The 15,573-nt window shown below is 35.0% G+C and overlaps 2 protein-coding genes across 2 annotated transcripts; one reads left to right on the top strand and one right to left on the bottom strand.

The window, feature by feature from the left end:
* Positions 1-747: 747 nt before the first annotated feature.
* On the bottom strand, positions 748-1,779 carry LOC129005805 (piggyBac transposable element-derived protein 3-like). Its single transcript, XM_054434813.1, has one exon. It carries the CDS (start codon positions 1,777-1,779, stop codon positions 748-750), a length of 1,032 nt encoding a protein of 343 aa, XP_054290788.1.
* A 10,325-nt stretch (positions 1,780-12,104) lies between these two features.
* Positions 12,105-14,977, top strand: LOC129005820 (uncharacterized). Its single transcript, XM_054434831.1, has 2 exons — positions 12,105-12,595; positions 14,075-14,977. Exons 1-2 carry the CDS (start codon positions 12,134-12,136, stop codon positions 14,897-14,899), a joined length of 1,287 nt encoding a protein of 428 aa, XP_054290806.1. The 5' UTR covers positions 12,105-12,133; the 3' UTR covers positions 14,900-14,977.
* Positions 14,978-15,573: the final 596 nt, after the last annotated feature.

The raw sequence follows: 15,573 nt of genomic DNA, 5'->3' as shown, positions 1-15,573 counted from the left end.
CTCTGCAGGGACGTTTTTTAGTGAATGTTTTAAAAACTGATAATAATTTTATTTTTTGGTTGGTTTATGTCTAAAATGATCCTGGCAGTACTTTTTTCAACTTTCTTATTTTTATTTTGTAAATTATTAATAAATTTGTTAATGTACTCAAATGAGTACACAACACATATGTAGGCCTGTTGTATTTTAAGAACATTACCCACTTCTGCTTCATGGTCACAAATGAGTACATTAACTTTTACATTACATCAGACTTTCTATACTATGATATATTCAAACGTACTACAGTAATGTAAAATACTAATATAGTATTTAAGTTTAACAGTAATACAGTTATAAAATACTACTATTTTTAATCAAAAAAATTCAACCAACCTATTTCATAAGCATTTGTAAAGGAGTTATCCAAATAATTCAAGTACAAGTGAATAAAAGTATTTTATTTTATAACAAAATAACTGATTTACTGATGATAAACCCAAAAATACAAATGTGTACAAAGTGAAATATTTGAATGTTCTTATTTGCTATAGGCCTAGTTATTTGAAAAAAAAGCATAAAAACCTAAACGCATAAAACACAAACAGACAATCTAAAAATAACAAGTTAATACATAAACAATTTCAGAAAATTTTAGTGTGTGATAAAATAAAAAATCAACATAAACAATTGTAGTTAGTTACAAAAGTTAAAACATGAATCAGTTTATGTACAGTGTACAGCAGCATAAGTTAACTGTATGCTAAGTCAAAGGCTTCTGTCATGAAAGTTCGCCATACACTCAGGGCACACAGGAACTTCACATTTACTGCACTTGTACCTTGTTCGGCTCTTGCAATTTTTCTCTCGGCATCTCCCTGGAACGCTCTTTGAAGGATAGTGCCCTTCACCATCGAAACGTACATCGCCTATTACACCTGGTCGACATCTTTTTTTTAACGGTGGTGTATTAGTGGGTGGTCGACCAACCCTTTTCTTTTTCAGAGTGGTCTTAATCAAGGCATTCGCTATGGCTGCCTTAAAATCCAAGAATGACATGTTAGATGACGTTTTTAGTTTTAGAACAATCCATGCATTAACTATAGCAACGTTGAGAAAATAAAAGAAAATCCGAAGATAAAATCGTTTGCTTTTCATAGCATGAGGGTAGTGAGCAACCATCCTGTCACTGAGGTCCACTCCTCCCATGAATTGATTGTATATGGCCACACAGTGGGGTCTGTCCACCATGATGTATTTTTTAGCCACTTTGTCCCACCTCTCTGCTTTATCTTTGGGCTCGATACCTGCATACGTTGAACTTACGTAAACCACTCCTGTGTCTTTCCACTGTAATATGGTAATATTGTCTTCAGAAGTAGCAACATTCATCTGTCCTCTTTCTTCTTTTGAAAAATCTTTGGCCCCTGGTAGGACAGAATTGGCTCCATAAAGCCTGTCAGATCTTACTACTCCTACAACATGGATGTCATTTTCCACCAGTCTTTTTAGAAGCTTATAGCTAACAAACAGATTATCAAGAAAAAGTTTGTGGTTTAAGCCACCAATTCCTGAGCACATTCTTAGGACCGTATCACTTATTATACCAAGATCTGTTCCAGCCTCATCTCTTTTTCCTTGGTACAATTCAAATTTGGATACATATCCATTGGACGCAGCCAATACCCAAACCTTAAATCCCCACTTTTTGGGTTTCTTCTTTAGGTATTGTTTCCCTCGTGAACGCCCTTTGAATGGGATAACAGCCTCATCCACTGCCAAATATTCCGGAGGAGTCATTACTTCCTGAAAGGTTCTTGCAAGGATGTCAAGTACCGGTCTCAACTTGACAAAAATGTCTTTGTTATCCTTAGGAATAGTATCGTTGTCTTATCCTTAGGAATAGTATCGTTGTCAACAAAGTGAAGGAACCTTTTGATATTTTCAAAGCGTTTTAGGGGCATAATATTGGCAATCAAGTCCATCCGGAGTGAAGGTAATGATGACCAATACATCCGGTAGTTGGGGTAGTGTATGTATGTCATAATTATATTAATTCCCAAAAACACCCTGATTTCATCACTACTAGTTGTAAATTCTGGATCTCCACATTGTGAGGCATAACGAGTTGTCTCTCTTGCTATGATATCAAAAATTTCTTCTGGGAAAAGGTTCATTAAGAAATGCAATGGGCTTTCAGTAGCATGAGGTTCACTTAAATTAAAAGTCATACGTCCACGAAATTCAGGAACGTTATTAATAAAATCATTATCTTTTAGGGTCCATTTAGGATAGTCAACTTTTTTTTCTTCTGTTGGCCACTACGAAGGTCAGGCCTACTTTTTTTATTTTTAGTAGCAGCTGGCTTAGTTTTGTCTTTGTTTTTCTGCAAGGGAGTTACATTGGTTTTTTTAGATTTTTGCTGAATTTTTTCTTCTTATCATGACTGAAAGAATTATTGTTGGGCCTATCTGAAATGGATCCAGCTTGAGAACTTGAGGGAATTGGTTCAGTGCCTGAAGAGCATTGTGCGATAGCTGGGTCAGATGAGGCTGGAATACTTGTGAGAATTTGGTTTACAGTTTTGCCATAACCTGATGACATTGTGGGTTTATCCCGCAAACTTGACGATGTCACAAGATCATTTGGGATTGTAGTTTTAGAGGGAATTTGGTTAGTAGGCAACTTTGCCTCTAAAATGGACAGTGTATCTAGTACTACTATGTTAGACGTTGCATTGTTTTGATCACCAACCGAGTTGTTTCTTTCATACGTACCTTCTTTAACTGAAACACCTTCATTGTTTATATCACTTCCACCTTCTTGAATTGAAACATCTTCATCGCTTATTTCATATCCACCTTTTTGAACTGAAACACCTTCATCGTTTATTTCACATTCACCTTCTTGAATTGAAACACCTTCATCGTTTATTTCATATCCTCCTTTTGGAACTGAAACACCTTCACCGTTTATTTGATGTCCACCTTCTTGAACTAAAACACTCTTCATAGTTTATTTCATAAGAACCTTCTTGAATTGAAACACCTTCATCGTTGACAATGTCCACAAAATTTAAATTATGGTTTATTACCTCTGTGGTATCGGAAGATGTGATATTTGCATCATCCTCCTCTTGAAAGTTGTTAAGATTGTCTGCTTCAAATGTAGCTCCTGGTATTTGAAAATCATCATCTGGTAAATCATCAAATAACTGTGATTGAAACTCAGGTAGGCTGTCATTCTGATCTTCATTTGAATCTTCTTCTAAACAATCATCAATTTCTAGGTCTGATGAATTTGGGTCATCTAAATTTGTTAAAATGTGTTCTATTATGTTGTGTTCATTTGCTAAGTTCAAATGTCTATCCATGTTTTGAAAACACTGAAAACCACTAGAAATAAAAAAAAATTGTAAAATGCATTTGTATTGTAATCACAATTTATCGGTTACAAACAGTAACATTCGATGTAATTTGTACAAAAGTACAGTAGGCCTATATGTAATAAACTTATATTTATAGTAAACGCAAATAGAACTGGCGGGTGAATAATACCAGCTGGCCTATTTCAAAACACGATATTGACCCGCCAATTCTATTTGCTTTTACTTTAGTAAGACTCATCTGAGCAAATAACGCATATGGGTACATTAAAAAATGCAACTAAACCACATTTGAGCAATGTACGCATATGAGTACAATAAGCATAGTGCCACATTTGAGACTTGTACTCAAATGAGTACGGATATTAAATTAACGATCGTGTTTTTATCTGGTAATATATTGGTGTATATTAGTTATTATTTCAAAATATACGGTATAAGGTATCACAAACAAAAATTATTAGTTGTATACCTACATTACAAATGCATTTTACAAGACTTGAAACTCGCACAACCGACTCACTTCACCAAAACGTAAACAAAGGTTAGAACAACTGAAACACAGCTGAAACTAGCCTTTTGGAAGAAAACCCAATCAATGCTACCAACATTGAAGAAGTTAATGTACTCAAATAATGTCTTTTAGCAGATGTGGATGCCTATGAAATATAAAATAAAATTACTTAAAGTTAATGTACCCATATGCGCCTTGCTCCTTGAAGAGGTTAAAACAGTTGGGGATCATCATTTACGACATTTACAACTGTATGTTTAGAAGCTATATCCGCAGGAAGGGGAATATGTTTCTTACCTTTAAGAGGTGTGTATTTGTCTATTCTGATTTCAATACTAATAATTTTACTAAGACTCCAACCTGATCCTTTACTTAGAAAATCGTTTTCCTCCTTTGATAATTTAACAAAGAACTCGTCACTAAATTGATCAAAATCTCTTGATTCAAACACCGCCTCATTGCGGGTTTTAAAACCTAACTCTTTCCTATCTTTCAGGATACCATCTTTCACATAGAAAGATTTTAAAATAAAATTACATTTCACTGCCTTACATGTAGGCCTAGCAAGCTCGTCCTCTAGTATATCAATGTTAAACTGTTTACAATGATCAAAAAAGCCGATATAGTCTAAAATATCAAGACCATTTTTTTTAGAAAAAATGTCAGTAGTCTGCATTTAGCAGCGCTTTCAGTTTCAACTATTGGGCAAAACCCATATAGCTTAGTAAAATGTTCAAGGCTTTTTAAATGTGCGTCACTTTCGCGGTACCACAAATCACAAACCGTGCAACGTTTGCACTTTATAGTTGAAATGTATGACTGCATTTTGAATTAGTATTTTTTTCTTCTTACCTAACACTTTAAAGTTTAGAAAATACTAGTTTCATTCTTCACAATTAACTTTTATTTATTCCCACTTCAACTACAGTTCACTTCAAAACCTTAAAACTTGGAACTGGCACAAAAACTTAATTGGTTTAATGCTGAAATAGATAACTATGAAAGGAATAACAAACAATACATACAAACAATTTTGTTTGGATACAAACAATGATAAAGTAACATGTGTATTATAGTTTTCAACAAAAAAAAACTTAGATTAGCATAAAGAAAAAATTTTCAATTGTAAATAGTGCTAAAATGGATTTAAGTTACATGAAAATATTGGTTAGGCCTGATCCTATGCCTGTTTTAACAATCGATTTAGTTATAGGCCCATATCAAGGTTCTGCTGCGTAGGCCTTACCAGGACTAAACTACCGGTAGAATAGGCCTACCTACCTAAAATATCTATGGGCCTAGAAGCAATTCAATTGACTAGGTCTAGATGCTAGACCAATGCTTTGTGGTTTCTTTACATAACAATTACTGGACATAAATACACTACTAGAAAAGTAACTGAATTACTATTGTCATGGTCATTATTTCATTGGCTAGTCAACATACACTAGGTTTCTAGGTCATTAAGTTATATAGCAAATCTACTTGACTACACACATATTTACTTGCAGTGCAGATGATTCTTTGTTAATATCGTGGATGTTTAACGTTTTAATAATAATTCTCTTGACTTAAAACACGCATGTTTTCTGTGGTTATATGGACATGAAAGTTGTTTTTAGATGAATAACTAAGCAAGACTAGACAATTTTCTTTGGTGCAAGTTGTACGAGGGTAAAAGTAGTTTAAATTAAATGCACTTACCTTAACACACAGCTCGTTGATGGATTTTCTGATACTGTAAGCAGATCTTCAAATACATAGCCAAATCAAATGCAGATCTTCAAATAGCCACTTCAAATTTTCACTTAGTTTACTTACAAAAACAAATAAGTTAAGTAAAATAAAGCTAAACCTTATTTATTAGCAGAAAGGTAGTATGATTATGATGCAAATTGCAAAATGTCGTCGATCCTGTCAACGAGTACGAATGGGGTTGGATGGAACTTTGATGGTATGCCTACCAGCGCTCCCCGCGCTTAACTATCGAACTACATGTTTGCCAGTGCAAACTTGCTGCAAAGATGCGGCAACTTTTATTACTTTAGGGGCAAGAAAGTTGCCATGGCAACTGAATGAAAAGTTAAGACAAAGTTACAGAAACAACTTTGCCCCGACCAATCAACGGCAACTTTGCCGAAAAAGAGTTTGCTATCTGGGCTGGAAAGACCTTTGCTTTCTTGATATATTTTGCCTAGGGAAATTAAGCATCGGTTGTTTGGGTCCGACAGAAGCACATGCACTAAGATCAAGTGGCCCTCTAATTTAATTACTTTACTCGTCAAAATGGATGTTCATTTCAGGTCACTAATGGGCAGATTAGTGTCATTCTCATCTAATTCTAAAACTGACTTTTCTACATTGGAACTAGTGTTGAAAGACACTGACTCTTCCTCATCACGTGTAGGCCTATTGGACAGTTCATTGTTTGTCTTTGATAAAGCCTTTTTAAATTTCTCTAAACCCTTTTCCGTGGCACAGGACTTTGAGTTTATAACACAAAACACTATTTAATTAAATAACGTAAACGAATGTCTACAAAAAACATATCAGAACCAAGTGCGAAGCGCAGAACAACTTGTGTGTGACGGCAACATATAGGTTAAGTTTGTCCGCTGTCATCGACTGACACTGGCACTGGCGCCCCTGGCGGACAGCGGCTGCGTGTCTCTGTAGGCAGTGTGTTGTGTTGTGTTAAGGCGGGGACACACTTGTCATACACCCTTCCGATCCTACTACGATCCGATTTGTGGGATTCCAGAGGGATCGGGGCGTGATCAGAGGGGGTGAGCTCACATGTCATACACGCTTCCGACCCATCTCCGATTCCTCCACCGGGTCGATCTGGGAAAACGAAGAATTTGGGTCCATTCTGCATGGAAGGAAAGATCCTCAAAAAAATCATGCCTCAACTGTTGAACGACATTTTACCAATATTTTCGAATGTCGGAGTCAACGTTCAACCAGTTGGAGCTCGAACTTAGGGAAAAAATAACCAAGCAAGACACGTACTTAGTTATAGAAGTAAACTAAGAAATCTTACAAAGATTTTATATTAATAAATATCTGTAATATAATATACACGATTTCTGTCTTGTTGTAAAAAGAAAGAGAAACATGAAAAAGAAATTTTTTTGCCTTGAAAGTTACATAATAGATGTAAACTTGCCTTAAAAGTTACATAATAGATGTAAACTTGCCTTAAAAGTTACATAATAGATGTAAACTTGCCTTGAAAGTTTAATAATAGATGTACACTGAAATCTTACAAAGGTTTTTATATTAATAAATGTCTGTAATAGAATATAGAGGATTTAAGTCTTGTTCTTCAGACAACCCTTCCTACATCCGACAAACGAATATGCTGTAGTGTCGGTGCGTGATCGGAGTCAAAATCGGAGTATGACGTGACGCGTGTCGGAGAGGAGTAAACACCCGCGTTCAAAGTTAAGTACCATTCCCCTCTCCGACAATCGTACCACAGTATGATCGGAGTCGGATCGGAAGGGTGTATGACAATAGTGTCCCCGCCTTAGTGCGAGAGCGGGAGCAGTCTGGCGTCAGACTTACACACCATCGACAGCGAGTACAGTACGACGAACGAGCGTCGAACAGTCTTAATTTTCCTGTCAGGAGATAAGCAAGATTGCTCAAGCTCAACAAATGCAAGCAATGTAACCTGTGTTGCCAATGATCATATTAAACTAACGCGGTTTCAAATTTTAACTAAATCACTCGTAGCTATTATAACTCACTTGTTAATATTGCAAGTATCTTTCTTTCCTTATTAATTACACTTCTTTATTTCGGCCTGTTTATAATTTTATACTATTAACCAAGTGTATCGTGGTTACATTTGAATGTTAAAAGACTTCCATGATTAATACAATTAAAACAACTTATAGATATAATTGTGATAAGTGGTTTTTGTTACTTTCTATTCATGGGTTCCAAGCAAAGATTGGAGCTGCCCTCCCGGCAGTAGTGTGATGATAGTTTTGGCAATGAATTTATGAAAGCCTCTAAGACCCATCTGCCTTCTACATGTCTGATTTTCCAGTTATACCACTATCTCGTTTTTGTTGAGCCACAACTTTGCGACTCGGTGTTATTCCATTTCCTGTATTGCTCCTATTTGCCCAACTTCAAACTGTCAATTCTACGAATCCATATGTGATCAAAAACTGTTCCTTGCAAACTTCCACTGATTTGCTATCTTGAAGTTTTAGGGTGCACTTTATTGTTTCTTGTCTCCTCGAATTCTCTCCTTTCTTTGTAACTGTTTTTTTTTTTTCAACACGTTTGGCAAAAGTTATTGAACAATTCTTTTCCGTAACCCTCCTGTATACGGTGGCATCCTCTCATTTTAGATCTTATGCATGAATTGCTTTGATATGAATGACCCATTTTTCTTACTTCTTTTTTTATAACATGTTAATTTAAATATTGGACAGATGATACGCAAAAGAAATTATAATATGGATTTAATATTTAAAAAATAACATGTATTGTTTAGATTTAGGAGCACCTGGAAGTACTAAGTACAAATAGACTGTTTCTATTATTCGCTCAGTAACCATGCTTCTAACTCAACAGACAACTGCTCTACTCTGAGAATATGCGTACAGCTGAAATACCACGCAGCAAAAATAGTGCATGCAGCGTTTTGCATTTCGAGGGTAAATTTTACTCCGCCGGTGGCGGTATACTATACCTTCGCCTGTTTGAATAAAGCATTGGGGAGATTTCTTAACTGTTACTGCTGCTTCAAATATGTAAAGAGACGGTACGGTTAAAATTTTCAGTGATTAAAAAAAAGGTGCATATGGTGTTAAGTAATGTTGCTTAAAAACTGTTCCAACAATTCTTTTCTGTAGGATAAAAACTCTCTTTGCATCAAGGCTATTTCCCCAAAAGAGTACGCCATAGGCTGTTACACTCTGAAAGCTTCCATAGTATATTTTTGTAATACTTCTTGATCGACTATGTTTTGGAGTCTTCTTACTAAGCAGTATACAACTTTCAAACGTGTTATCATACTATCAATATGTTCAGTCCAGTGCACATTTTCTGTAATTGTAATTCCAAGATATCTGGTACTATGGTTGATTTTGAGCGACTCCACTTTTCTGCGACTTGCCAGACGTCCACAATTTTCTAGTAAAAATGTTATCTTACAGAATTATATATATATATATAGATAGATACGCTCGGATGATTGGAGACAGCGTAGTTTAAGTTTCTCTTTAAATTCAGTGCTGTCAAATACCATATCTATATTTTCAATCATGTTCTTTTCGCTCAATACTGATATGTAATATATGACGTAAACTCCACAGCTGCTGCTATCACGTTGCTGGGGATGGTTTATGTTAATGAAGCTGAATTCGTGAATATTAATAGATTCCATTGTAGATAAACGGTTTCTGATTTTTAGAAATTCCGTGATTTCTTAGATTCCTTTTAATTTATTATTGGATCGTCATTCATTGGGTCAAGATGGGTAAGCAATTTATTCTTCAGATCTACAATATACAAGCAAAAATGATTGCATTCGTTGTAGGGAACAAAAACTAAGCTTGGAACGTACCTAAAAAAACACACTTTGGGTTCTGAGCAAGTTGCCTCATTACAAATCGGGCAAGGATTTTGTTAAACGCTTCAAAATCAGCATAACACACATAGGGTACAATTTGTATATTTTTAAAGTTGGTGAAACGTAATTTACTTTCTGTTTCGTCTGGCATTTCAACCTTTACTGGCGTATTTGAATTACGCATTATTTTATGCTTTTCAAAACCCGTTTTTGTTGTGAAATGAATAAAGCAACTCTTACACACTTAAATTCTTCCATGATGATTTGTAATTTGGTGACATACTAGTTTCTCAAAATTACTTATATACGCAAAGTGTGTTGTTGTATCATTTTTTAACAGTAACAAATCCCTATGGTCTGATTTTTCAGTTTTACAAATTTTGATTGGAAATACGTAATGTTTCTTAGTTTTCAAATCTTTTTCCAACCCGAACACATTCAAACTAATGTTATTAGCTTTTTCAAACTTAGGTATATCTTTTACAGAAACATGAAATTGTACAGTATGACATCCCAATTACATTCATTTTCTAGTTCTGGATTGTTTACATATTTTGAAACTCTATGTGCATTACCACCTTCAACAAATTTTGATAATATTGCATATTTAAAACAGTTGGGGTCATCATTTACGACATTTACAACTGCATGTTTAGAAGCTATATCCGCAGGAAGGGGAAATGCTTCTTACCTTTAAGAGGTGTGTATTTGTTTATTCTGATTTCAATACCAATAATTTTACTAAGACTCCAACCTGATCCTTTACTTAGAAAATCGTTTTCCTCCTTTGATAATTTAACAAATAACTTGTCACAAAATTGATCCAAATCTGTTGATTCAAACACCGCCTCATTGCGGGTTTTAAAAGCTAACTCTTTCCTAACTTTCAGGATACCATCTTTCACATAGACAGATTTTAAAATAAAATTACATTTCACTGCCTTACATGTAGCAATCTTTTCCTCTAGTTCATCAATAATAAACGGTTTACAATGATATCAAGTCCATTTTTTAGAAAAAATGTCTGTAGTCTGCATTTAGCAGCGCTTTCAGTTTCAACTATTGGGCAAAACCCATATAGCTTAGTAAAATGTTCAAGGCTTTTTAAATGTGCGTCACTTTCGCGGTACCACAAATCACAAACCGTGGGCATTTAAATCTTGTGGGCATTAGATTTTTCGTGTTCGTCTGCCATTTTCCTTATATTTCCAATCATTATATCCGGCTGAAGTGTGAACTTCATTTCTGAGAACAGAAAAGTGCCGGTAAAATACTGCATCATTTTCACTTGAGTAGTCTATCCAGGAATATTGAGAATATGAAAAGCGCTGGAAAGACCTTTGCTTTCTTGATATATTTTGCCTAGGAAAATTAAGCATCGGTTGTTTGGGTTCGACAGAAGCACATGCACTAAGATCAAGTGGCCCTCTAATTTGGTTACTTTACTCATCAAAATGGATGTTCATTTCAGGTCACTAATAGGCAGATTAGTGTCATTCTCATCTAATTCTAAAACTGACTTTTCAACATTGAAACTAGTGTTGAAAGACTATGACTCACCTTCATCACGTGTAGGCCTAATTGACTGTTCATTGTTGCAAGTATTTTTCTTTCCTTATTAATTACACTTCTTTATTTCGGCCTGTTTATAATTTTATACTATTAACCAAGTGTATCGTGGTTACATTTGAATGTTAAAAGACTTCCATGATGAATACAATTAAAACAACTTATGGATATAATTGTGATAAGTGGTTTTTGTTACTTTCTATTCATGGGTTCCAATCAAAGATTGGAGCTGCCCTCCCGGCAGTAGTGTGATGATAGTTTTGGCAATGAATTTATGAAAGCCTCTAAGACCCATCTGCCTTCTACATGTCTGATTTTCCAGTTATACCACTATCTCGTTTTTGTTGAGCCACAACTTTGCGACTCGGTGTTATTCCATTTCCTGTATTGCTCCTATTTGCCCAACTTCAAACTGTCAATTCTACGAATCCATATGTGATCAAAAACTGTTCCTTGCAAACTTCCACTGATTTGCTATCTTGAAGTTTTAGGGTGCACTTTATTGTTTCTTGTCTCCTCAAATTCTCTTCTTTCTTTGTAACTGTTCTTTTTTTCAACACGTTTGACAAAAATTATTGAACGATTCTTTTCCGTAACCCTCCTGTATACGGTGGCATTCTCTCATTTTAGATCTTATGCATGAATTGCTTTGATATGAATGAACCATTTTTCTTACTTCTTTTTTATAACAAGTTAATTTAAATATAGGACAGATGATACGCAAAATGAAATTATAATATGGATTTAATATTTAAAAAATAACCGCAGACTGAACTACAACTGTGTTTCATCAGTAATAGCAACACGGTATTTTATTTGTGTAAATCCTTTCTCTAGATATTTTTGCGTTAGCCTAAAGCCGGGTTTACACTATGTAGCAAAAACTGCTATATAACTTTTGCTAGATGTAGCATTTGCTATATGTAGCAAATGTTATATAACATTTTTATTCGGAACTTTTTACTCCTGCTAGATGTTACATGTAGCAAATGCTAGATGTTACATATAGCAAATGTTATATAACATTTCAAATCACAGATTTTTTAATGCTACATGCTACATGTAGCAAAACCTTTCTCCATTGTCAAAAATGTCGCGGAGACATGATGTTGCGCTCGCTGCTGCGATAACTGTGATATTGGCCTGTCAGAGGAGAGAAAGGAGGTTTTGGGTCAGACCGTCACTTGCTGCGAGGGTGAGGTATAGTGGAACTGACCTGTTAAAAGATCTTGATGCAGATGATGCTACGAATCATCCTTCATTGAGGTGTGAAATTCGGTGTGACGGTAGTTTTAAAAACTTCTTAAGGATGACAAGTGAAGATTTTGAGTTTATTATTTTTATGATTGGACACAAAATTGGAAAGAAAGACACTAAATTCAGGGATGCCATACCAGTACGCGAGAAGTTAGCAGTGACTTTAAGGTTTTTAGCAAGTGGGGATTCTTACCAGAGTTTGAGTTATCTTTTTAAAATATCCAAGTCCGCCATCTCACTCTTGATTCCTGAAGTGTGTGAAGCTTTGATTGATTTGTTCAAGGACTGCATCAAAGTAAGTAATGACTCACCGTTGTATTTAAATTGTAATTTATTAATCAAACAACGTGTTACATATTTAGTTGATACAACGTTACATTTATACTGCTAAAAAATATAGTTTTAACAAGTAGTCTACGTAAAAAAAATATTTTAATTAATGGTGCATATAAAACTCGCAATTACCTTACATATAAAAATAACCTAAAAAAATAATGATAAAGGCTACCCCAAAGTTCATAACTTGTGTGTAACGTTACAGTTAACAAGTTAACAAAATATGTGTACATAAAAATATGCTTTTTTTATTGTTGCAAATAGATTTTGGAACCACCTTATACAAATTTAAACAAATTTCAAAGTTATCCTGGAAGTTCATTACTTGTGTTGTATATTACAGTTAACGAGTTAACAAGTATGTACCCATAAATATGTTATTTATTACTGCAATTATAAATTGCAATTACCTTGCAAAAAAAATAACCTAAAAAAAGTACCTGAAGGTTCATTCATTACTTACTTATAACGTTACAGATAACGAGTTAACAAGTATGTATCCATAAATATGTTATCTATTGTTGCTTTTAGGAATTGCAATCACTTAACATATAAAAATAACCATATGGCTCTCTTAGTAAATTATTTAACATTATTTAGAACACTGTTAATGAACGCATCTGTTGGATCGACGGAATCGTTTGGCTCTGACTCGTTTGGGGGCAGCTGAGAGTCATTATGGTTTTGAGAAGTTGGTTCAGGAAAAGGAGAGTTTGATGCACTAGCATTTAGAGATGTTGAAGAACTGTGATGGAATTGCTCCATTTCCAAATCATATAAAACCTGAGATATTCTTTGTTTAGCCACAATCTGGTAAAGTTTTGTATTTAAGTTTCTAAGTTGACAAGCTACATGCGCCCCAAAAACATCAAATTCATCCTTGATATGATCCTCATTATCCTTTTCCTTAACTAATTTTTGCATTACACCGTTCTTCGGCGAGTTCTCTTGACGACTTTTTCTTAAGCGGTCTTGATGGTGGCTGAAGGGCACGTTTACCAGTCTGCTGTTGTTTGCTTGGCCCAGCGGCAGTGTAGTCCTCTTGTTGCGATTTTACACCAGCGTCCATATCCAGAATTGAAGATTCTTCTTCATTAAAGTCCTCCTACAATAGGGGAAAAATGCTATATAATTTCATAATTGATAACTAAATATATATATTAAATATATATTGTTTACCCTCCATTAGACATTATAATTAGTGATCATTTAGCCTACTTTTGAATAAGTTAAATCAGAATAATTTAAGATATTCAAAAGCTTGTCTCTTTTAATTTATTTATAAATTGCCTTGAGGCTCAATTAATGAATTTAATTATTAATTTTGATTATATTTGAATTTTTAAAGAGGGATAAAATGTGTGAGTTAGGTACTGTAGAGCCAACCACCCCCCCCCTCCCCAAAATAACGCAACATAACGCTGCGCTGTTGTTTTAGGTACCGACTTCAGAACATGAATGGCTCGCAGTTGCTCAGCAGTATAACAGCAAGTGGAACTTCCCCCATTGTCTGGGAAGCATGGATGGAAAGCATGTTACATTGCAAGCGCCTGTTCATAGTGGTAGTGATTTTTTTAATTACAAAGGATCATTTAGTATCGTACTTTTCGCGATTGTTGATGCCGACTACTGTTTCTTATACGTAACCGTTGGATGCCAAGGACGACTATCAGATGGCGGTGTATTCGAGCATACGCAGTTCAAAGAGATGATGACAAACTGTCAGCTGAACACTCCTAAGGCAAAATGTTTGCCCGGAAGTACGTACCCTTTTCCACACGTGCTTCTAGCAGATGACGCTTTCCCCCTTAAATCTTGGATAATGAAGCCTTTTCCAGGGACTCACCCAAAGGGCAGTGCTGAAAGGATTTTTAATTACCGCCTTTCGCGTGGTAGAAGAGTGGTAGAAAACGCTTTCGGTATATTATCGGTGGTGTTCCGGGTTTTGAGAAAGCCCATGTTGTTGGAGCCGAAAAAGGCTGAACAAGTGGTTCTCGCGTGTACATATCTCCACAATTTTCTAAGAAGAAGTAAAACCTCCAGTACAACATACACACCACCTGGTACCTTTGACTTGGAAAATGAGAAAACGTATGAACTGATACCGGGTCAGTGGAGGGTAGAGGGTTCACCGTCTGGTACATTGTTCAAGTTACGCCGTCTGCCAAGGAAACCCTCAGACTTAGCGAAACAGGTCCGTGTGAAGTTGAGTGAATACTTTCTAACCAACGAAGGATCAGTTCCATGGCAAAACAATGTGTGAATGAAGGCTAGGATCAAATTGTTAATAGTCATAATGAATAAACTCTATATTAAATAAGTCCAATAAACTTATTTGTAGTTATGGTAAATTATTGTTCCAACCTAATATATTTTTTATTTGGTTTTAACTGTATCATAATTACTCATTGCGAGGGAGCGAGCGAAATGGAGAGAGAAAGAGAGAGAGAGAGAGAGAGAAATTAACTTCAGTAAATTTACTAAGAAATTAAGTTTAATTAGTTAATTAGTATGGACTATCCAGATTGCCATAGTTGATCTAACGTACACAAAATTAGATAAAGGTAACTTGATTAAATGGACAATGAATAACACTAGATAATTATGGCGCTCAAAATTTGAGCACTTGGAATCTTTAGTATGGCCAGACTTTTTAAACAGCTGTTGAAATATAATCATACTGTGAATACATTAGTTTAATTCAGTTTGGTCCAATGTCGATGGATAGAGCTACTGTTGTAAAACTACAATTGTTGATATTGTATTTAAGTTATGCCCTATCTTGCAATTATGAGACGTACTACATAAAAACTCCTTTAATTTGACACCTCAAACATTAAAATCCGTGCAGCCATTATCGAGTTATGACTGTGAAAAGAAATCCCCTCGAGTATTAATATATTTTTTTTTTTTTTTTTTTTTTTTTTTTTTTTTTTA

This window comes from Macrosteles quadrilineatus, unplaced genomic scaffold, assembly GCF_028750875.1.
Source record: "Macrosteles quadrilineatus isolate MER2022 unplaced genomic scaffold, UCM_ALF_1.0 Scaffold_35__1_contigs__length_1230758, whole genome shotgun sequence".
Lineage (NCBI taxonomy): Eukaryota > Metazoa > Arthropoda > Insecta > Hemiptera > Cicadellidae > Macrosteles > Macrosteles quadrilineatus.
The sequence above is the reverse complement of the archived record's forward strand: the minus strand, read 5'-3'. Positions and strand labels throughout refer to the sequence as shown.